Genomic DNA, 21,510 nt, shown 5'->3' with positions numbered 1-21,510 from the left:
TGACGGCTTGGATCGCCGATTTGTTCGCAGAAGCTCTACAGCACTGAACACCGCCGCGACAGACGCGTGAAAAGCAATACAGCTCGGCATACAACTTGAACAGGCCGTAATGGAGCGTTGGTGTACCACGCATCAGATCCGAGAATTGCTGGATGAGTTTGTGGTTGAGTTTCTTCGCGCCGAAGCGGCGTCGGTGCCAGTAGCATCGCATCCAGCTCTGCAAGGCGTTGATGCTTCCGGTACTCCTGCAACTGCATCCGCGGCGTCGCCTTCGGCACAGGTATACGGCGAACTTTACAAGCGCGCTGGTGGACAACCCTACGCATACCACGCGGGTGAGCTCTTAGAGAAGTCGTCTCCCCAGCCGACCATCGCCGCTCTCCGTGCCTTCTTGAAAGGCAAGAAGGATACGAAGGCGATGTGGCAGTCGGCACACCCATACATTGTTGTGCTTGTTGAAGGTGGCCTAACTGCGCGTGTGCCACGTGAAGCTTCAGCCTCATCCTTGTCGCTCCCACCGCAGCTGCAGCCTGCCGAGCAGCCGCCGATGGAAGCATCGCTCTCATCCACCGTTCCGTCAGCGCAGGGGGCAGCCTTTTCCGCTATTGTGGCGGTGGCAGCGCAGTGCGTTGCTCGTGGTATTGGCGGGCTCGTGCATTCGTCGATGGCTGCGCTGCTGCCCGAACCGGATGCGGTCGCGCGCCAACTTCATCGACCTCTGCAGCAGCAACAGCAGAAGAAGTTACTCCAGCAGCTCGAGCAGGACGTAGCGAGCAGGAGCGGTGCACCCGTGGTGGGCACTGCATCGTTTGCAGGTGGTGGTGACGCTGCTGCTGCTGCTGCGCAGTCCACCCAGGAAGCGGCATATGCATCAGCGGCCGCGCTGCGCACACCAGTTGTGCTTGTCGGCGAACGGTGGCCCTACACCATCGCGGATGGTCTGGCGGTGGAGGGGCTTCTGGGCTCTCCACTTGCGGTCTTCTCCGTGTCGATGGACGAGAAGGGCACGACAGAGGAGAACAGCGCAGGCAACAGCGGCTGTGACTCCTCCTCGTGCGGAGTTCCATCAGCGCTCTTGCAGCTCGCATCTCGGTGCGGTTCAAGCGCGCACGCAGCGCTCTTAGAGTACTACGCCGCCAAGAAGAAGCTGACGGCGCTGACGGTGCCGGCCAGTGTCTGCCGCGCTGTGGCGCAGGAGGCATCGCCACACAATGTTGAGCCAGGTACGGCGGCGAGGGCAGCTGCGGAGTCGCTGGCGGAGCAGATTGTACGCCATTTGCGTTAGAGCCTCAACCCACCGTAGCGAGGGGTAGGCGCGGCGATCACGAACGACCATTACAGGAGCTCATACGCCGCCACTCCCTCCCCCCTCGTCCCTTCACTGTGCCTTCGTTTCCTTCACTTTTCCTTCGAAATTGCTGCCCCCCTCCCTCCCTCCCTCCCCCTCCCACACCGTGGTGCGCAGGCTAGTAAAGCGGCAGCCGAGGGATGGAGAGGCGTGATGCAAGTCGAGGCGAGGCGGGGGGGGGGCAGTGTGGCGGTATATCCGTGCCACGCGTGCGTGACAAGACCTCCTGCGTCTTTCAAAAGCCTTTCCCCATGCGCTCCGAGCCGCTGCTTGCTGCTGCCGCTGTTTGATGAAATCTGTGAAGACGAAAAATGAGGCGTGATGGGCGCGACAACATCTCTTGCACCCACAGCGCACGCGTACAGACACGGGCCTGCTGCTGTTGGTACTAGTGGTGGTGAGTTGTCATCATCTCCTTTGGTTCTCCGCCGGGATGCGGTGAATCGGTCTTCTTCCTCCCACTTGCTCTTGTACAGAGTGCTCTCAGCTGTGTCCCCCCCCCCACACACGGCGCGTGTGGCCCATATACGTGATTGGTGTGTGTGTGTGTGTGCCGATCTATGTGATCGGGCCTTGTTCTACAGTTTGTGGTAACACCAACCTTTTTTTTTGCTCTCTTCTTCTTCCCCCCTCCCTTCCCCCTTCCCCCTTCCATCACTCCCTCTCCTGCGAGTCGAGTGTACTTGCACGTGTGTATCTGTATGTACATATATATGTCTGCGCGCAGCTGGTCGAGACCGGCGCCGGCAGTGAAGCGATGTACCGGTTCACGCAGTCCCTCGCCTCTCCCTCGTCTTCTTTCTTTGCCAAACGCCAGCGGTCTTAATCAGAGGGTGGGTCGTGCCTATCGTGTGCGACGTGCGCGCGTGTTTGTGCGTGCCACGTCGCACACCAAGGGAAAGAGGGAAGCACACGCACACGCACATACAAAACAGTGCACCTGACGCGCAACTTGTATCTGTGCTTTTGTGTCGACGTATGCGTGCGCGTCGCGCAACGTTGTCCATCCGTTATCTCTCCTTCATTCTGTCTACCGATGTCGGCTTCCACTCTGTCGTCTTCCTTGCATGTACGCGACGTTTTGCTGCACATGACGCAACTGTGTTTCTCATGTCGCCATCCCCACCTCTCCCCTGACTCGATCTCTGCCCGTTGCCGCCTTACCTTTCTTCACCGTTTCTGCTTCTGCGCGCGCTCTCATCGATATGCTTGACAGCCAGCACGCCCACCCCCTGTTGGGACCCCCTTTCACCAGTCTCACTGTCTTTCGCCCTCCCTCCTTCCCTCCAAACTCTAGCGACCACCACATCTCGCCGATGGAGTTTATTCAGTGCGCCTACCTCGGTCAGCATAGCACGGACGGCCGCCGCTACGACGGCCTCGGTCGCTACACCTTCCCGAATGGCGACGTGTACCTCGGCGGAATGCAGGATGGGCAGTTTCACGGTCACGGCGTCGTCTTCTTCCGGAATCCACCCGGCAGTGATGGAGGCAACGGCGGCTTATCCGCCCGCGCGAATCCAGCGCCGCCTCGCCATCTTCCTCCTCCTGAGGCCGGGGGCGACAGAGGCAGTGTCGACGATGTCGAAGACCATGCGTTGCAGGCTTTCTTGAACCCAGATCAGACTTCCACCCTATCCACTGCGGGTGCGGGCGAGAGCCCGGTGGCAGTGCAGGACTTTGCGGCCCTTGTGGGCAGCAGCGGTGGTGGCGGCGGCGGCCAGTACCGAGGCGTGTGGGAGCACGGCCGACACGTGGAGGGCCACTACGTATTCCAGGATGGGCTTGTGTACGGCAGCAGTGGCACAGAGGACATGTCGGCCTACGCGCAGAGGAAGCGTGGCACGCTGTGGACGTACTGCCACGGCAGCGACCGCCGCCTGTGGCAGGAGTACCTGCAGAATGTGGCACCGGTGCTGCCGCACGAAGCGCTCCTGGGCGGGGCACGGCTGCTGCACATTCGCAAAGACGCCGTGGCAAAAAAGGAGAGCACTAGCGAGTCCCCGGCCACGAGTGCGGATGGCACGGGAGAGGGCTTGCCCATGGTGCTTCCGCGCGCCTTCGTGCACGCGCGCACGGCGCCGGCGTTTGCGAAGGGACAGCTCACGAGCATCGATGATCCTCGAGTTGCGCGCTGGGCCGAGGCCGCTGCGGCCGCCGACGAGAGGAAGGCCGCCTTCCACCACCAACAGAAGCAGGGGCAAGCCGGGTCACCACCTGCCCGCTCCAGTCGCCGTCCCACAATGGTTGGAGGTGGCGACGGCGTTGATGCGAGCTCGGAAGCGCCGCTCGAGCTAATCGAGTCAGCGATCGCCCTCCAGTTTGCGATGGCCGTGCCCACCGAGGGACTGCGTGCGGACGGCCGACTCGAAGACACGGAGGCTGATGTGTGCGGCGCCAAAGATGGGGTTGTGGGGGAGGACGGGGCCGCTGTAGCGGCATTGGTGACGGCACCCGCAGCCCCACAGCCGGCGCTAAACTTGGCAGTGTGCCGAGTTTTGGATGTAGAGGACGTGAACCGAGCGCTTGTGCAAATCGTGGCGGCTCCGTGATGTCGCACAGACACACACAGACACACACAGACACACACAGACACACACACACACACACAGACACACACACACAGACAGACAGACAGACACAACGCGGCTTGCGGCTTTCCTCCTCCGCCCGTTCGCCTCCGGCTTTCACGCCACGGCCGCCGAGTGGCTCCTGCGTTTCCTCTCTCGCGCCCCTTCCTGTGAACTTGCCGATGGCGGATGCTCACAGCCGTTGGATGAGGCGCCGTGGCAAAGCGGGCTGCCACGGCGCCTCATCCACACAGATCGGAGAAGGGGCAGGAACGCCCACGACGCCGGGTCGTGCGACCGTCGATACCCGGACTCGAAATACGGCTGTCAACACACGCGTCGCTTCTCCTCTTGCGCTGTCGTTTGACGATGTAATCCAGATGCGCGTGCACCACGCACATGCGTACTTCTTTTTCGTGCTGTCTGGCGTCAGCTTGTTGTGCGTGTGAGAGCGTGTCTGCCGCCCTCTCTCTCTCTCTCTGCTATGCTGATGCGCGCCGATGGCAGTTCAGTGCGCTCCACTGCGCTGCCGTACTCGGCTCTACCCCCTCACAGACAAGCCGACAGACACCCACCTCTATAGACGCGATCTGACATCCACACATGGACGAGTTGGGCACCGTCGAGGCTTTCGTGTAAATGCGCAGACCAGCGGAGATTTGGCATGGCCTGCAGACCATCGAATGCCGTCTGCAAGCAACATGTGCGCGTATGTGCACTCGCGTCACCATATCGACTCTACCAGCTCAATCACGCTCACGCACGCTTGCGCGCTTGCATAGGTGTGCTCTCTCATGTCGCATGCAGCGACGGGAAGAACACCACCGCTGCGGGAGGTTTTCAATGTCGGAGAGTGGGGGGGGGACTCGTATTCTTCATGCACATCAACCACGCAGTACGCTGCTCAGCGCGCCCATGTTTTGCAACAACCTGCACTGCAGCGCAAAGAAAAGGGAGACTCGCCGTTTTGTTGCCAATGACGGGCAGTTCTGCAGTGAGGGAGAGAGAAGGTGTGTGTGTGTGTGCGTAAGATGGGTCGAAGGCAGGGCTCGTGTGCACTCACTGTCATCGTACTTTCACCTCCCTTCCCCTCTCTCTCTCGAGGCCTCCTCTCCTATATCCTTATGTTCTTCATGCAGGTGATGCACGACGCGTGATGGTGCTGCTGCTGCTGCCTGGAGCGCCCTTCCCCAGTGCCACCTCTCTCTCTCCCTCCCTCGTTGCAGCCGTTGCACTTTTCTGTCCTCCCCATCGAAAAGGGGTCTCTCTCTCTCGTTGGCGCCCTGCGGCACTACACCAAATCGACGGATAGACGCGCGCGCACAAACTCAGGCCGTTCGCGCGTCCATCCGCGTCCTCGGGCTCACTGTGCACTGCTCCGTTTTTGTGCGCAAGCTCGACTTCGACCACCGGTGACGACAAAGTTCAGATCGGCTACCATCACGTAACCTGCCATACAGGGCCCACTCCTCTTTTCGTGCCCCCCCACCCTCCCCCATCCCCTTCCCCCAACCCCACGCTTCCCTCCCTCACTGCCACTGCTGCACCGCAGCCTGCCTCACCATCACCACAGCTGATTCCAACATCAGATAGCCCCACAGCGAAGTGGAGCATTGCAGAAACGATGATGTCGCAGTCGCTCTCCACGTACTCGCTCGTGCAGTGCGTCGTCTCTGCCGCGCAGTTCACCTCTGGTGAGATCAGCTTCTACGACACCTACGCCGAGCTGACCGCTGCCGATGCAGACGGCAACAGTACGTCCCCACTGCGCGTGGTGTACGACGTGCTGGAGCACTTTCGTATTGTGCGGGCGCAAGGGGTGATGCGGCTGACGCTGCCGCGCGGAGTCGTGCGACGATGGGCCGCGCAGAACACATTTGAGACGCAGTTGGACGAGTACGAGGGCGAGCAGACGGGCGTGGACGACGGCAACGGGGCCGAGGCAGGCGCCGTCTCTGGTCAGATGACGACCTCGACAGTCGTGCTGCTTCTGCAGCTGGGCGTCGAGGACATGGCCGCTTTTATGCGGTCTATCGCGCCTCTCATCGCGGCCAGCCGGCGCACCAGATCCGTGTCGCGCATCTCCGTGACGGAGCCGCTGCCGGTGTACGGGGTGCCGCTGGTGGACCCCGCGGCGAGCGTGCCAACGGATGCGGCAACCTCGCCCCGGGCGGTGTCAACCTCATCGGCGAGCTCTCAAGAGGAGGTGGCAGAGATCGATTCGGCGGGCGGTGAGAATAGTGCGGCGCCAGTGTGCGGCCGCCGGCACCATCGACGCCAGTGGCAGAGGCGAGGCGAGAGGGACACGGCTCACTGCACACCGTCTTGCACTGGTGGCGGCGGTGTTGAGGAGAGACGAGGATGCGCGTCTGCCAAGCACTCTGAAGCGCGACGCACCACCGCGGCTGCCAGGGATGCCGCGCTTTGCTCACCAGAAACGGTAGCCGAGCTACTGGGTGACGACAGCGACGACAGTCCAGCAGGGGTAGCTGAGGCAGAGGTGCACGGTGATGCTGTGCAAACCCCCTCCGGTAGTCCTGCGTCACCAGCAGGTGGCGAGGAGGAAGGAGGGGGCACCGCGAACCAAACCCCTCGTGTGGCCGGTGCGCTCGCCATCACCGCCACCGCCACCACAGGGGCTGCAGCGCAGGTCGATCGACGGCTTTCATCACCGAAGCACCGGCAATCACAACAGGCGACCCCATCGCGGCTCGCCAACACGCTGGAGGGCGTGGCAGAAGAACTGGCAGAGTTGATGGAGGAGGCAGAGCAACATGACCACTGCCTCGGCGGCCGCGGCGGACCTCTCCATCGCCGTCGACTGACCGTAGCGGCGGTCATGACAGCGGTGCGGCCCGTGGGTCAGCAGCAGGCGTCTCGATGTACGCATCGACAGCCGCTGCCCATCGTCGCCTTGTCTGCGGCCCCTTCGGTGTGCCCGTCATTGAAGTCCACCATATCAGAGGCGCATGTGTTGAGCTGCCCGCATCGGCAACAGAGCCCCTCCGCAGCTGCGGTGAAGCTGCAGTGCGAGGTGAATGGGGTGCACGCTGCGGCTGCAGCATACGGCGGCCCTGTGGTGGAGAATCGGCGATCAACTCAGCGGCCGATGGGCATGGCAGCTCACGTGCAAGGGCGGTGCTCGGCTCGAGTCGTCCGCAACGGCGGCGGCGGCGCGCACCTATGTGCTTCCGAAGTCACCTTCACGGCTGCGGCCGAGCTGCCGCGACTCGCGACACATGACGCGTGCGATGACCGCGCAGCAACACAGGAGGGGCATGCGATGCCGTCACCAGAACCGGAAGAGACGCGCGACGACGTCAGTAAAGCGGCGGCCGCCTCTGGTTCTGCTATCTGCGATGTCCGCGGGGTGAGGCATGCTGGTGATGGCTGGGCCGGGCCTGAGACCCAGTGGGCAGCTCTGTGCGCAAGCACGGCCACCCACGTCTTTTCGAATGCTGGCAAGGAGGGATGCAGAGGCGATGCCTGCACCGCGCCGGCGGCCACGCCCACCCGGAAGTCCTCACGCTCCTCTAGCGCTGCGTCGTCGGTCAAGCTTGGAGACATGCTGGCGGTTCCAAGCGCCGTCCACGAGCCGGGTAGTGCTGCAGAGGGCGTCATTGAACCGTCGCGGCGTACTGTGCAGTTCCGTGTTGACGGTGCGGATGCGCTGCTGCTCAAGCCGTCGCTACCGTACGCACGCAACAGCGGCGCGGCTGACGTGGTAGCGTACTTGCGAGAGTTGTTCCCCGTAGAGGACACCGTGCCGAAACCGATGCGGCAGCGCCGAAAAGTGCAAACAGCCCCCGCTGCGGGTTCTGTGAGAGGACTCTCCGCATTTCAGCGGTGTAGACGCGCACCGGCTCGGAGCGCTGTCACCCACACTGCCTCCGCCACGGGTGCTGTTGCTTCTAACCTCGTCTTCACTGGCGCAGCCGACAAGGCAGCGGACGGCGCGACAGCGCCTCCGCTGCCCGTCAAGGCGGCCCCATCACCACCGCTGTCGTTACCGACAAAGTTGAGTGACAAGATCGGCGCTGCCGCAGCCACGCGCGCGACCACCTCAAGGCGACGTCGCTCCTCGACTGTAGGCGCTCTGGGGACTGCGAAGAAGAGGGCCAAGGTGAGCACTGCCACTGCCGCAGACCCCTCAGACAACAGTATGGATGCTGCAGAGGACGCAGAGAAAAACACGGAAGCTACAGCGGGTGGTGGTGCTTGTGGAAATGGCGCTACGGCGTGTCTCACGACGCCACCGCATCCGGGGGCGTGCTCTACTGTCTCGGTGCCGCGGCGTGTCACCGTCTCCGTCCGTGACGCAGATGCGCTGGGGCTTGTTCAAGCGCCGCTGCCTCTGCGCAGTGCCGCCTCGGCTGCAAAGCCGAGCGCGGTGATGACCGCGTTCGCGGCCGCCGCGGAGGGGGAGGCGGCTGCCTACGCAGCCGTGGAAGAGGGGGCTGCTGCTGCGGCATTGGCCGGCGATGCGGCCAAGGTGACTGGGGGTCTCATCAGGGGCCCTAGCACGGAGGCTGGCAGTCGTGAAGTGCCACGCGATGCGGAGCACCGCCGGGGCACTCAGCTGCCGCCGTCCCAGCTTGTCGTGCACGAGGTGGCGCCGCCGGCTGAATGCGCGGACGGCACTTCGCGCCACTACACCGCAGGAGTGGCAGCAGACCATTGCGACAAGAATGGCGGCCGCTCCAGTATCAGTATCAGTAGCAGCCAGGCCACGTGCCCACTACTCTACTGCCGTGAGTCCCGCAAGGAGCGCAGTCGGCGTGTGCTACGCTACATGAATCTTATCTCGCAGAGCATCGCCGCCGTGCACGAGACGCACGACGCGCTGCGCGGGCTACTCCTTCTCATGATGGAGCAAGATCAGCTCTAGAGTCTGGTTGCCACATGGAGGACAAGAGGCCGGGGCCCAGCCTCACGGTCTTGAGGCACCAGCAAGCGTGTATGCCCAAGTCTGTCTCGGCGGTAGTTAAAAGACGGCCAGGCCGGACAGGACCTACCCCGTGAATCGCACGGTTGCAGTGTCACACCGTGTGTTGCGGCGGCGCTGACGGACACAATGCCGCTCTCAGCTCTTTCGCCTCTCCGCTGCCACTGATTCGGGCACATCCTTCCTTTCCTCCACAGGCCTCCCTCTCGTACACACGTTGTCCAAAGGCGCGCTCAGACAGGCCCGTCGTGTTGGCCAAGGAGGAGTGGGGGAGGGGCGGACATGCTGTCTGCTGACGCCGGCTTGTGCTGTTCGTTCTCACAGGCTTGCGCACAGCCAGTGCCGCGTCAGCATCGTAGCCGATTTCTTCTGCTGCTACCACTGCTACCGCGTAAGCTGCATATATATGAAAAACAGACGCACGCAACGGAAAGGGGAGGGGGAGAGAGAAGGCGGAGGAGTGTATCAGCATGCGAGAGGGCACATACACACCCATCAGCACATACTCGACCGCCGCTGATGGATCCCGCTCCTCCGTCGCCGCTGCGCGCGTTCTGTTACTCGATAGCGCATTTTCTTGTGCGCATGCTGAACGACGCGAGCGGCCCTCAGGTACCAACGAGTGTGCCTTGTGTGACGCTATACATGCGCGCGCGCACGCGGAGAGATGCACCTTGCCCGCGCACATGCCCATAAGTGGGAGAGAAGCTGGGGGGGGTACCGCTGGCGTTATCATCGTTTCTCTGCTCTCAAACTACTGGCCTGTTCCTTGTCCCTTGAATCGCTTGTTTCCTCTATGTCAAGGGAAGGTGTCCACTGCACCAACGCGGCAGCGGGTTTATACAAGGGGGTGCGAGCCACGAGCAGTGCAGACAGCCACATGCACAAGCACAAGCACACGTACACGCGCACGCACACGATTACACGCTGACTACACGTGCCCCATCATCTTGCTCGTCTACCTTCGGAAAAGAAAGTGTGTCCGGGGAGCCTTTCGCCTCTTTTCGAGCATCTTTCTCCACTCCGCGTCCCCTCCTTCCTGCCTCTCATCCGGAGCTCACGCACGCGGCGGCCATGTTTACCCAGATTAGCAATGCACACACAGAGGTGGTGACCTCTCTCGTGTTTTCGCCCCACGTCGTCACGACTTGCGAGGGCGGTCTGCTCTGCTCCACCTCTGGCGATGACACGACGGCGTTGTGGGACCTGCGAGCCGGCCCCGGGGTGTCGCAGCGGGCCGCGCACCTCACCGGTCACCACGTCGGCCCTGTAAACCACGCACTTTTTCATCCATCCAATGCGCACACGTTGCTGACGGCGTCCGACGATCGCAGCATCGGTTGCTGGGATCTGCGCCGACCAGATCGAGTCGTAGGTGCGGTATCTGGCTTTCAGGAAGGCGTGAACAAGATGCTGTGGCTGCCAGTCACGTCAGACGGCTGCAGAGGCACTGGTGGCAGCAGCAGCGGCGGCGGCGGGAGCGTGGTGAGCGCCTGCGATGACGGTCACGTGTACGTCCACGCACTCGCACTGCCCGACAGCGGCTCCGAGAGCGCGACTGTCGCTGGCGCTGCTCCTGTCCCGCAGGTGGGCGCGCTTGTGGACAAGTTTCGTGTGTCGACGAGTACTGTGAATGATATCGTGCTCGCACCAAACTCTACATCGATCCTCATCACCGCCTCGGAGGATTGCGCGCTGCGGTCGTGGTCGTTACGGCACGCGCAGCAGATGACCAACACGTCAGTAGGGTTGATGGAAGACCGCCTGCTCGCCACTCTTGACGAGTTTGAGAACCCTGTGAACCACGTCGTGGTGGTGCCTAGCGGGCTCATGGCGCCGGTGGAGAGCCGGGCAGCTGGCGAGGACCCGGAGAGCAGCAGCAGCAGAAGCCCGGCTGGCGCTGCCGGCGACGCAGAGGAATCCGCAGACGCGGCTGCCGCCTCCACAGGCTTTCCTCGCGCATACCAGCAAGTGCACGGTGGGGACGATGTCGAGGACGCCGAGGTGGGGAGCGACGCTGGTAGCAGCGCAGGGGCACGACAGCCGCGAAGGGCTACGGACATCTCCGAGGCTGCTGGGACGGCCTGCTGGCTGCTCGCCGCGTGCTCTGAGTGTGTTTTTGGTGTCGACTTCGCGCTGCGCGTCGGCGAGTTCGGCACCGGAGCCCGCGCGTTTGTGGGTCATCAAGATTACGTGCGCGGGCTTGAATTCACGAGCGAGGGCAAGCTGCTGACCGTGTCGGACGACAGCACGGCCATCGAGTGGGATCTTGCCACAACGGACCCTATACGGCAGGTAAAGCTGCACGAGGGTCTTGTCATGTCATCGGCGGTGTCGCCCTCGCGCAACTTGCTCGCCACCGGCACTGACCGCGGAGAACTTCGTGTGTGGCGCCTGCCGTTTGCGACGGAGCGGATTGGTGGCTCGCCGTGATGCCGCGCAGCCGCATCGCAGGCGCACACGCGCACACATCCACGCATGCGCCCTCCCGTTTAATTCGTGTTTTGCTTCACCCTCCCTGAAGACGGCCGGACGCACGCCTCAGCGCGCGGCACCACGGGGTCCAGCACCCCTCCCACTCTGTGTGCGGAGGCCGCGCAGCCCCCCTCTTATCCCTGCCACTGCCGGCCCGCGTGTGGTGGGGACAGGGTCAGGCAGCCGTGTCGTGGGGGAGGTCGATGCCATGAATCACTGCTGATGTCGGCGGCGCCGTCGTGGACGGTGTTGTGTGGGCGATACCTGCGACCGTGAGCCCGCTTGCACGGTCCGTGCGAGGGGCAGAATGGAAGCGTGACTCGAGCGTATCTCACCCCTCGGGCATGGCTGCCTCCTGGTGGAGAGCCTGGGCGACGGCGAGAGATGCGCCAGGTGGTGGCCGGCACAATGGGGGAGCGGGTGTGGGGCGACGTGCGAAGCGGTGAGGGGGGCGGGTGGAGGCTGAGGGGCCGAGCGCATGCGGAGCCGACTGCGTCGGCGCATTTGGTGCCGCGCGCGCGTGTGTGCGTGTGCGGCCGCTTCGCACCACGCGACGGTGTCTGTGACGGGGCCATGGCCGGGGGGGGAAGAGGGGGCGTGCTGACGAGAAGCTAAGCGGATTAATTAAGCGGGTGCAGCTTTCGGATACGGAGAAAGGAGGTCATCGAGTGGGAGGAGGGGAGGGGGTCGGTACGAGCGTCCATATTGTGGCATCGGTCCGTGATCGTCGGTGGCTCTTCCGGCGCACGCGCTCTCTCCGGCACGCGAATGTCGACCTCTTCTCCACGAGGTTCTCACCTCACGTGCCATTCCGCCGCATTTGCCTTTTTCGTCTCACATATCGTTGCCGATGGACGGGTACGCACGGGTACATATACGGAGCCGTGATCGGCAAGAAGACTCTGCGCGCACCCAAGTCAGTGGAAGCCGAAAGGTGCGAAGGCTTTCACGGGGGAGTGGTTGAGAGAGACACACACAAATACGTGTAGATAGACGGACCTGAACGTTGTGTTGGCAATCTTTTCAAAACCTGTGCGACCGATCGCGTGCTTCGATGCATGTCGGAGTTTGTGTCGCGGCGCGGCTGACAAGGGTGCCTTACGCCCACGTGTCCGGCGCACCCAGCTCTCCGGCCTCCTATGACGTGTACCTCTCCAGCGGAGATCCTATCTAGCGCTCTTCCTATCCCCTCCATGGCTCTCCTTTTCTTGCTCTTTGGACATCCGCACACGTCCGTCGGTGCTGCTCTTCGCACGCACGCACGCACCACCACCACCATGATCACGGTGGCACATGCCGGGGGCCTCACGAACACACACACACACGTACATCAAACAACGAAACGAAAAGCAGAGACGCCAGAACACAAAGACGGTATAAGCAGCAGCAGCAGCACTTGCGTGCCTTCCCCTTCCCTCCGCCCTCTGTGTGCCTGTCTTTCTCGAGTGCCTACTCGACAACTCAGGTGCTTCGTCCACACACGGCCTTCAGGCTTCGCCGTTTGTGCGTTTGTGTGAGCCCCTCCCTTCCTCCCTCCCTCTCCGCTCTCTTCCTGTGTGTGTGTGTGTGTGTGTGCGACTGCCCGCTGTTTAGAGGTGCTTCATCGCGTTCTCCTCCACGGCCGCGCGTGGTGGGGAGGAGGGGGTATCATCGGCTGCCTCGTTTCTTGTGGCTTCAGCGCCTCTCCGACCCTTGTTTACATACACGGCCACACCTCGCCTTTTCTTCACAGAGCACATCTCCGTTGACGACCACATAGGGCCCTTCACTCACCCATCACACACACACATTCATCACAGAGAGAGAGACGGGAGGTGACCTTGACGCTGCTGCGTAATTCAAACACACTGCCGGCGCCGTCTGGCACCCGCCCTCTCTTCAAACCTCCTTCTCTTCCACCAGCCGCGTCAGAATGTGGCGCAGCTCCTCCCTTTACCATCAGCTCACGCGCGGGGTGGTCATCGTGTATCACCTGCCGGCCGCCGTTGCGGCCGTTGAGGGCGACACTGCTGGGCGACTGGCGCGCTCTCGGCTGATCTCGGTCGCGCCATCAGGGCTGCTCTCATTCGAAGAGTACTGCCTTTCGTGCAACAGTGGCAGTGGTAGCCGCAGTAGCAGCATGGCGTCGGCAGCAATGGCGACGTCTGCGCTGCGCACGGCTCGCCGCTACCAGTCGCAGAGCAGCCGTGTGCGACCATCCCTGCAGTGGCAGGACGGCCAAGTGGACCCGCGCTTCTCGTCGGAGGGCAACATGCGTCGGCTAAACCCAGAGACGATGCCGCACTTTGTAAAGGCGACCATCCAGAAGGACCGACGCGAGATGGGGCTGGGAGAGGTGTTCGACTGGGTGGAGTTCGCGAAAGACGCCATCTACATCCCTACCCGGTCCGGCCCTCTCTGGGTCGGCAGCGACGATCCGCGCGCGTCGAAGTTTGTGCGGCGGCGTGAGAAGATGAAGCGGCAGCCGCTGCAGCGGACGCGGCAGAAACCAGGGACGGACCAAGCCAAGGCGCTCGAGGACCATCCCCTCCGCGAGTACTTCACGACACCGTCCAACCTGCACGACCCCATGAGTGTCGCAACGGGCCTGCACCGTGCTGGGATGATCCGCGAATATGACATCAAGCACACGGCATCGAAGATCGAATACTTGCCACGGTCGCCGATCGTGTCTATCATGGGCCACGTCGACCATGGCAAGACGACGCTGCTGGATCACCTGCGCCACACGAACGTGGCGGCGGGAGAGGCGGGCGGCATCACACAGAACGTGGGCGCCTTTCAGGTGAAGACGCCAGACGGGCACATCATCACCTTCATCGACACCCCCGGCCACGCCGCCTTCACGGCGATGCGAGAGGTCGGCGCCACGACTAACGACTTGATCGTCCTCATCGTCTCCGCCGTGGACGGGGTGCAGCCGCAGACGCGCGAGGTCATCGAGCTGGCGCAGCGCAAAGGCACGCCGATGGTGGTCGCCGTAACGAAGATTGACCGGCAGCCCGACTGCGACTACGTGAAGGACCAGCTGGCCGCGAATGGCGTGGATCTGGAGGAGAAGGGCGGCGACGTGCAGCTCGTCAAGATCTGCGCCAAAGATGGCCGCGGCATCCCTGAGCTACTCGAGGCACTGCATCTGCAGGCTGAACTGTGCGAGGTGGCGACGCCCACCCCGTCTCGCGCCGAGATGTACGTTCTCGAGTCGCGCAACTTGGGCGTCAGCGAGGTGGCGGCGGTTGTGCGCTGCGGCACGGTGAAGCCCGGGCAGGTGTTTGTCACAGGCACCGTCTACGGTACGGTGAAGCGGATCCTGGACGACCACGGCGCCACGCTCGACGAGGCGAGGCCGTCGATGCCGGTCGTGCTGCACGGCTTTCGTGTGCCGCCAAAGCCAGGGTCGGTGATGATGCAGGTGAGCAGCGAGAAGCACGCCGAAAAGTTCAGCTACTTCATGCGTGAAGTGTACACCGTCGAGGGCAACCGTGAGAACTACTTGCAGATTCTCAACCAAGAACGACAGGGTCTCATTCACGGCCGGAAGCCGGACAACAATATAGTGCGCGCATACAGCACCCAGGCGTTCATCCTCTCCTGTAAGGCTGCCACGTTCGGGATGCTGCAGGCGCTGCTAAAGACGATCTACGAGTTGCCGCGACTCGAGGGTGTTTCGCTGGACATCCGCATCACCGAGGTTGGTGGGCTGAAGGACTCGGACCTGATCCTGACGGGATCGTCCGGTCAGCCCGGCTGCGTCCTGCTCTTCGGCGACTGCAAGGACTCTTTCTCTCTAGACGTACCGGCCAACGTGCGGGTGTTGCGGTTCAACGTGTTGTACCACGGCATCGATGAGCTGAAGCAGGTACTCGTCGACTCCCTGCCAAAGGTGAAGAAGACGCGCATCCTGGCGACAGCGGAGTGTCTGCAGACCTTCAAGGCTTCCCAGGCAGGTCGCACCGGTAATGCCGGTGGCATGAAGGTCACAAGGGGCACGCTCGACGCGGCCCATCTTACCTTTCGCGTGTTGCGGCGACCGCAGGACTTGAAGGCAAGGCTGGCCGCGGCAGCGAGCGGCACCAAGATGAGCCCGTTCGGCGGCGGCGCCGCAGCCGCGGCTGACGACGAGGCGCGGGAGGTTGTGTACGAGGGTCAGCTGAAGGAGCTGCGCCGTTTCAAAGATCTTGTACCGACCGTCGAGACGGGCCTGGAGTGTGGCGTTGTGTTGCACGACGACTTCAGCTTCCGCGTCGGGGACGTGCTGGAGCAGGTTGAGGAGTACGAGGAGAACCGCGACGTCGACGAGGAGTACGAGGCAGCGGAGAGGCGCGAGAAGATACTGCGCGAGACGGCCGAGATGCAGACGCGCATGGAGGAGGCGGAGCGGAAGGCCGCCGAGGAGGCCGCGGGCAGCACAGAGCTGCATGAGAAGCTCAAGGCCGTGACCGATTAGAGCTGCACGTGGACTCGGGGTGGGGTGGAAGAGGAAGGCTGATGTGAGCGGCCAAGGGGTCGACGACGACGAAGGGCGTCTCGTGAGCGAGCGAGGTGCACACATGCCCGTTTTTCTTCCATTCCTTTCGTGCACGCAGTTGTGGTGGCGTTGACTTTCCGTTCAGCGAAGGCGTGCGCGGTGGCGTGGATGGTGGGTTGCGCACTTTCACCATCGCGGCCGGCCCCCGATGGTTTCGTCTCCCTTCCGTCTCGCTCATGTGCTGACATACCCGAAGACGCAGCGCACGTGCCCATGCGAGTCTTCTTGTCCTTCCTTGGTGCCTCTCCCCCTTGAATGCGCGCGGGTGGGTGCTTGTGCGTGTGCGCCCCACCGCTGTGCCGTCGTGCGCGCGCTGCCGCGTCGCCTTGTCATCGCTCTCGGCTCTCTCCCCCTTAATCTCTTACAGCTCGCTTCGAGTGCTTTCACGTTCTCGCATGTGCGTTTGTGTGTGCTGGCAGGCGGGCGCGGCCCTTCTCTCGCCACTCGACTGCGTTCCCCGACACTCCTCAGTGTCCTTGTTGAGATGCTAAACACTTACAGATTCAAGCTCACTCCCCCTTTAACCGTTATCTTCTCTCGCATGTGTCCGCTTGCGCATCCGCGGGCGTGCACACGTACACCCTTGCTACTCTCTGGCGTTTCATGCGCGGTGATGGGCACATATGTAATGACGATATGTTTTTTTTTTGTGTGTGTGTATCCCTCGCCCGGGAGGTCGTGGTCGTCGTTGTGGCGGCGCAGGCCCGGGGCAAGCGCACAAAAGTGGCGATGACCACCACTTGCTCGGCACGAGGCTTACTTCAGTCTCCACGCACGCAAGCGCGTACCGGCAGCCTCCGCAAGGCTCCTCTCTCCATCTTGTTCCCTCTTCACTTCCTTCTTCCGCCTGCGCCCCCTTCTCCCTCTCGCGTGTTCTTTGTTTTGCACGCCAATCCAGAGAAGAGGCAGAGCTGCTGGCGACGTCTCCACGCCCGCCGCCACAATTGTGTCGCCGCTCCTGTGTACACCCCCCTCTCCTTCCCTCTCCCTCCCTCTCCCCTCACCACCGATAAGCAGGCGGGTAGGCAACAGTAGAAGGATTCAAGCACACACCTCTGCCGGCGCACACGCGCTCACCTGTTGACGGACGGTCTGATTCGGCGTCGCAGAGGGCGTTGACTCAGAAGAACGGGAGTGGACTGAGAGGTAGCTCACTGTGTTTCGTGCGTATGCGACGAGGCGCGTGGCTGGCGCTGCCGTCCTGTCGCGAGGCGGCTGCCGCAACCTCCTGGTTCTGCGCCGCAGCTGCGGTGCCATTGTGCCAGCAGCGCCGTCAGCGTTGGATGGGGGCGCCCGAGTCAGTGGCGACAGCTGCTCCCCTTCTGAATCCAAGCATACACAGCAGCGATTCTTCTCGGCGACCACCCCGCACCACGACGGTCGTCACACCGCTGCGAGTCTTTCAGTGCATCTGCACACGGCCGCACCGCGACGGCGTTAGCCGCACTGCCCTCTCCTGCTTTCACGCGCAGCAGCGATGCTGCGCCACCATCGCCACCACCACTGACGGCGACAGTGCCGGCCCGTCTGCCACAAGCGCAGAGGAGTTTGAGAAGGTATTTTTCGACTACCCAGTGGCAGAGCGGCTCGCCGCGCTCACCGTGGCCAGGCATGAGGTCGGTCACTGCACTGAGTCGACAGCGGCGACTGGGATGTCAGCCACGAGTACGTCGTGGCTGTACATGCCCATTAAGGATTTTGTGAAGAAGATGTCGCCCCTCACCCGCGAGGACATGTTTCGGCGACAGTTGGATGCACTGGAGTGGATCACGGAGTCCAAGCTGCTACAGCTCGTGAACGAGGGCGGCGAGGCGATCCGGCTGGAGTCGCTGCGCGCGTACCCGACTGCTGCGGGGCCCGCCAGCCAGAGCAAAGATGCTCACCCTGCACTTTACAACGGCCTTGTGCACGTCCGCACAACCGTCCCTGCGGCATGGCTGCTCCAGGCAGGAGGGGGCGCGGGCAGCGTGCCAGAGGTGAAGAGGCCGTGCTCGCAGCTGACCCATTCAACACCTTCAGGCTGTGGCGTGGCCGGTGCTGCTTCAGCGGTGACCGAGCCGCCCTTTACGCCGGACGAGTCGCACGACGGAAAGGACGCCGCCGCTGCGCTCAGCACCGCGGAACGAGAGACGATCATCAGGGAAGCTCTCCTGTGGGCCCTTCGAGATTGGGACGCCGCCATGCAGCAGCGCCGCGAACGCGCCGCTTCGGCGACCTCTGACCCCGCCCCCAACCTGCCTCGATACACTCATCTCATCACCGTGTACAACGCGATCCTCCGCGAAGCCGCTGTTACGACGAGCGCGAGTGGCGAGGGTGCAGGGGTAGAGGTGGCGCCCAATCTCCTGACTCCGACTGCAAGGTACATCCTGAAGCGGCTCCGGATGAGTACTCTTGAGTCCATCGTGGACAACATCGGGGTCGTCGTCACCATTGGTAACACGGCGAGCGCGAGTGCGCAGGCGCCGAACGGGTACCCGGCCATGTCATCGAGGCCGATATGGGTGGTGCGGGGAACGGCCCGCAACCCAGTCACGTTCGTCGCGCTGCGCTACTCAACAGACGCGTCACCGCCACGCTTTCGCGATGTGCAACCGCGCGTAACGGTCGCCACGCGCGCGAACAACTACGGCGGCTGGGGGTCGGCAAGCGTGGTGCCGACCAAGGCGGACGTGTACGAGATCCTCAAGTACGTCCCCGTGAACTGGGGCTCCATCAGCAATCTCAACCTCCCGCCCGAGGTGAAGAAGAGGCACATACGCACGTCGTCGACGTTAGTGTGGTTCCGCCGGCAGCCGTTCTACTTTGAAGTGCGGGACATGAACGGAACGGTGGAGCTGCGGCGCAGCATCGTCCTCCACCCCGAGGTGCACGGCATGACAAGGGAAGAGGCGTGGGAGGTGCTGGAGCTGCAGATGGCGACCGGGGAGGCGAACAGTCTCGTGCCGCTCGGCGTCGACGGCGCCCCCTTGCGGCCGACGGAGAGAGTCTTCGACCGCAGCGTCACAAAATTTGTGTACCGGGTGTGCCCGACGTACTTTGCCCCTCTCTCGCTCACCATGCAGCGCTATGTGAAGAAGAACCTTACAGAGCCGATGCTCATGACCTTTGTGCGGCGCTTCCCGCAGGACTTCGAGGTGTTCACGTCACGCTACAGTGACATACCGCTGGTCCGGCGTCGCGCCGGTGCTGACAGCGCGCGCTGGATGAGCGACTTTGTGGCGGACCTGGAGAGGTACCCGGAGGACGTCCGCGCCATCCTGATTCTCTGCAACGCCATATGCGCCGCGTGGGATCGACCGGAGTACGTCTACGTGCGGCTCTCACCGACGGAGCAGGAGGTGGTGGGCGGGTATGCTGGGATGCAGGTGGTCCTGAGCCGCCACCCGGCGATCTTTCGTGTGGGTCGGCACTTTGTGTGCCGCGCCGACCCGTCGAATCCGTTGGCACAGCGAGAGGCAGAGCCGGCCGTCGATGACGTGACAACTATTTCCCCCATTCACGAGGAGAACCCGTACCACAGCCCGAAGGAACTGGCGCTGGTCTTCCACTATGTCATGCCCGAGGATGAGGCGTGCACGGCCGCGTACCTCGTGGACTGCTCGAGCCCGGCAATGCGAGCCGTCCTACCGCCGCGCCTAGTGACGATTGTGCAGCTGTTCCCCAAGATGTTTGCGTGCACGGAGACGTCGCCAGGGGTGTACTCGATTCGCAAGGTGAAGCAGCCGGTTCGCAGGGCGGCCCGCGGCGCCGCCGGTGCGGCGAGGGACGGCCGCAGCACCGGCAACGACGCTCCCGCACTTGAGGACAGCTGCCACAGCGCGGAAAAGGACACAATTCAGATGCTGGAGGACGAGCTTGCCGACGAGGACCATATGACGCGCGAGGAGGTCGTGCAGGCGGTGCGCATGCTCATCCCCGAGTCGGGGGTCGAGGTGCCGCAGCTGTTGCTGTGGGCGTCCATGAGCGTGCAGCGGGCGGCGAACGAATACTTTGGCGGTCTCTTGCGGCTTGTTGAGGCGCATCCGGGGCAGTTCCGCGTTACCACGAACGAGCACACCAAGAAGGTTTACAAAAAGTGAAAAGACGGCCGGCGTGCCGTGTGCGGTGCTGCAGACCAGGCGATGGTGAGTAGGTGTGTGTGTGTGTGTGTGTATTATCTTGTGTGTGAGGATGGAAGTCGATGCTTGCTCGGCGCTGATGGGCGCGCGCGTCCATGACTGTTGTCATCGCCATAACACATTTGCATGGGTGGGGAAAGCAGGGGGGGGGTCGGGAAAACGAAAGGGGGCCGCGGGGTTGCCCCGCCGCGCACGGCCCCCGCCGCCGGGAAAAAAGGGGGCGCCGCCACCGGCGCGCGCGCCCCTTTCCCGCCCTATCGCTTTAAGCCGCGGCGCCGGCGCGCGCGCCCCTGTTCCACGTCACTCGTCCGCCACCCCCTCCCGCAAAACGCCGCCGCTCGCCCCTTGGCGAAGCTACCCCGCCACCCCAAAGCCGCAGGGGGTGGGGCACCCCGCCCAAAGGCCGCCTGGCGCCGGGCGACGACGCCCCGGCCGCCGAGGGGCTTGGGCGGATGGTATGTGTGGTTGCGCTGCTCAGAGGGTGGGTGGGTGCGGTGGGTGATGGTGGTGCTCGTCTGGGCCTGCGTGGCGCGGGGGGCCGGGCCGCTGCCACCTCACGGAAATGCAGGCATACAGAGGATCTTAACAGGGGGCACCGACTGAGAATGCTGCCGCAGCAGTGGAGGACGGCGGCGGCGGCAAGCCTGACTTTCGTTGCGGTAGTGCTGTTGATGGTTTTGTTTGTCGAACTTCATCCCTGAGACATCAATTCGCGCACACACACACACATACACACACACACACACACACACACACACACACACATACACATACGCCTCGATACACGCGCACTGAAGCCGCCGCACCGGCGGCGGGCGACAAGACCGAGTCGGAGACACACCATGAACGAAAAGGGGAAGCTGTAAAGAGGTAATCAGAGAGCGCGAGCGCGAGGCATTCACTTGCGACGCTCGTAGATTTCGCGTGCCGGGAACGGCAGGGGCGAGCGGTTGTACCGATGGAAGTGCACGGAGTCGTAGCCGACGTAGCCGTCGTCGGCCTTGCCCTGAATCTTAGTTGTGTTGCCTGGGTACATGCGCAGCAGGCCCCACATGTGACGCACGAAGAGGTGCTGCAGGTGGTACTCCTGATACTGGATGCGCCGGTACCACGTCGTGAGCTGCGCGCCGCGCGAGCGCTTGTACCCGGTGGCGTCGCCGACACGCGGCGGCGGCTTGCACATGTGGAAGCGCTTCAGGTCTTTCTGGATGACAGCGGTGCGGCGCAGCGGCAGCTGATCGATGCCCATGGTAAAGTACATCACCTTGTGCTTCACCATTCGCTCCGGCTCGGCCCACCACTTCGGCCCCGTGCGGATGACTGAGATGGGCGGTGTCGCGACGGACCGCGTGAGGTACGTGTTGAGCCGCGCGGCGGTCTGGCGCAGCATGATGGGCAAACAGCTCCTTGTCGGATGGCTACAACGAAGACTAGAATAGGCGGGACAAACAACAACAAGGGAAAGAGATACACAAGACGCGCACATGTGGCAGTATCGTGCGATTTCCGACACCGCAGCAGGC

General features: G+C 63.0%; 7 protein-coding genes across 7 annotated transcripts; 6 read left to right on the top strand and 1 right to left on the bottom strand.

Annotated features, from left to right (window-relative positions):
• Positions 1-109: 109 nt before the first annotated feature.
• LMJF_22_1280 (hypothetical protein) lies at positions 110-1,285 on the top strand (the record flags this gene model as incomplete). Its single annotated transcript, XM_001683227.1, has 1 exon — positions 110-1,285. The coding sequence occupies one exon, from the start codon at positions 110-112 to the stop codon at positions 1,283-1,285; it is 1,176 nt and encodes a 391-aa protein (XP_001683279.1).
• A 1,268-nt stretch (positions 1,286-2,553) lies between these two features.
• LMJF_22_1270 (conserved hypothetical protein) lies at positions 2,554-3,900 on the top strand (the record flags this gene model as incomplete). Its single annotated transcript, XM_001683226.1, has 1 exon — positions 2,554-3,900. One exon carries the CDS (start codon positions 2,554-2,556, stop codon positions 3,898-3,900), a length of 1,347 nt encoding a protein of 448 aa, XP_001683278.1.
• Positions 3,901-5,542: 1,642 nt separating this feature from the next.
• LMJF_22_1260 (conserved hypothetical protein) lies at positions 5,543-8,806 on the top strand (the record flags this gene model as incomplete). The annotated part of the gene is made up of 1 exon (XM_001683225.2): positions 5,543-8,806. One exon carries the CDS (start codon positions 5,543-5,545, stop codon positions 8,804-8,806), a length of 3,264 nt encoding a protein of 1,087 aa, XP_001683277.2.
• A 1,131-nt stretch (positions 8,807-9,937) lies between these two features.
• Positions 9,938-11,296, top strand: LMJF_22_1250 (conserved hypothetical protein; the record flags this gene model as incomplete). The annotated part of the gene is made up of 1 exon (XM_001683224.1): positions 9,938-11,296. One exon carries the CDS (start codon positions 9,938-9,940, stop codon positions 11,294-11,296), a length of 1,359 nt encoding a protein of 452 aa, XP_001683276.1.
• Positions 11,297-13,457: 2,161 nt separating this feature from the next.
• Positions 13,458-15,785, top strand: LMJF_22_1240 (putative translation initiation factor IF-2; the record flags this gene model as incomplete). Its single annotated transcript, XM_001683223.1, has 1 exon — positions 13,458-15,785. The coding sequence occupies one exon, from the start codon at positions 13,458-13,460 to the stop codon at positions 15,783-15,785; it is 2,328 nt and encodes a 775-aa protein (XP_001683275.1).
• A 1,364-nt stretch (positions 15,786-17,149) lies between these two features.
• On the top strand, positions 17,150-19,948 carry LMJF_22_1230 (conserved hypothetical protein; the record flags this gene model as incomplete). The annotated part of the gene is made up of 1 exon (XM_001683222.1): positions 17,150-19,948. One exon carries the CDS (start codon positions 17,150-17,152, stop codon positions 19,946-19,948), a length of 2,799 nt encoding a protein of 932 aa, XP_001683274.1.
• Positions 19,949-20,885: 937 nt separating this feature from the next.
• Positions 20,886-21,377, bottom strand: LMJF_22_1220 (conserved hypothetical protein; the record flags this gene model as incomplete). Its single annotated transcript, XM_001683221.1, has 1 exon — positions 20,886-21,377. The coding sequence occupies one exon, from the start codon at positions 21,375-21,377 to the stop codon at positions 20,886-20,888; it is 492 nt and encodes a 163-aa protein (XP_001683273.1).
• Between the last annotated feature and the right edge of the window lie 133 nt (positions 21,378-21,510).

The sequence above is a fragment of the Leishmania major genome, chromosome 22, assembly GCF_000002725.2.
Source record: "Leishmania major strain Friedlin complete genome, chromosome 22".
Classification (NCBI taxonomy): domain Eukaryota; phylum Euglenozoa; class Kinetoplastea; order Trypanosomatida; family Trypanosomatidae; genus Leishmania; species Leishmania major.
Note: the sequence above shows the minus strand (reverse complement) of the source record. Positions and strands in the feature narration are given on the sequence as shown.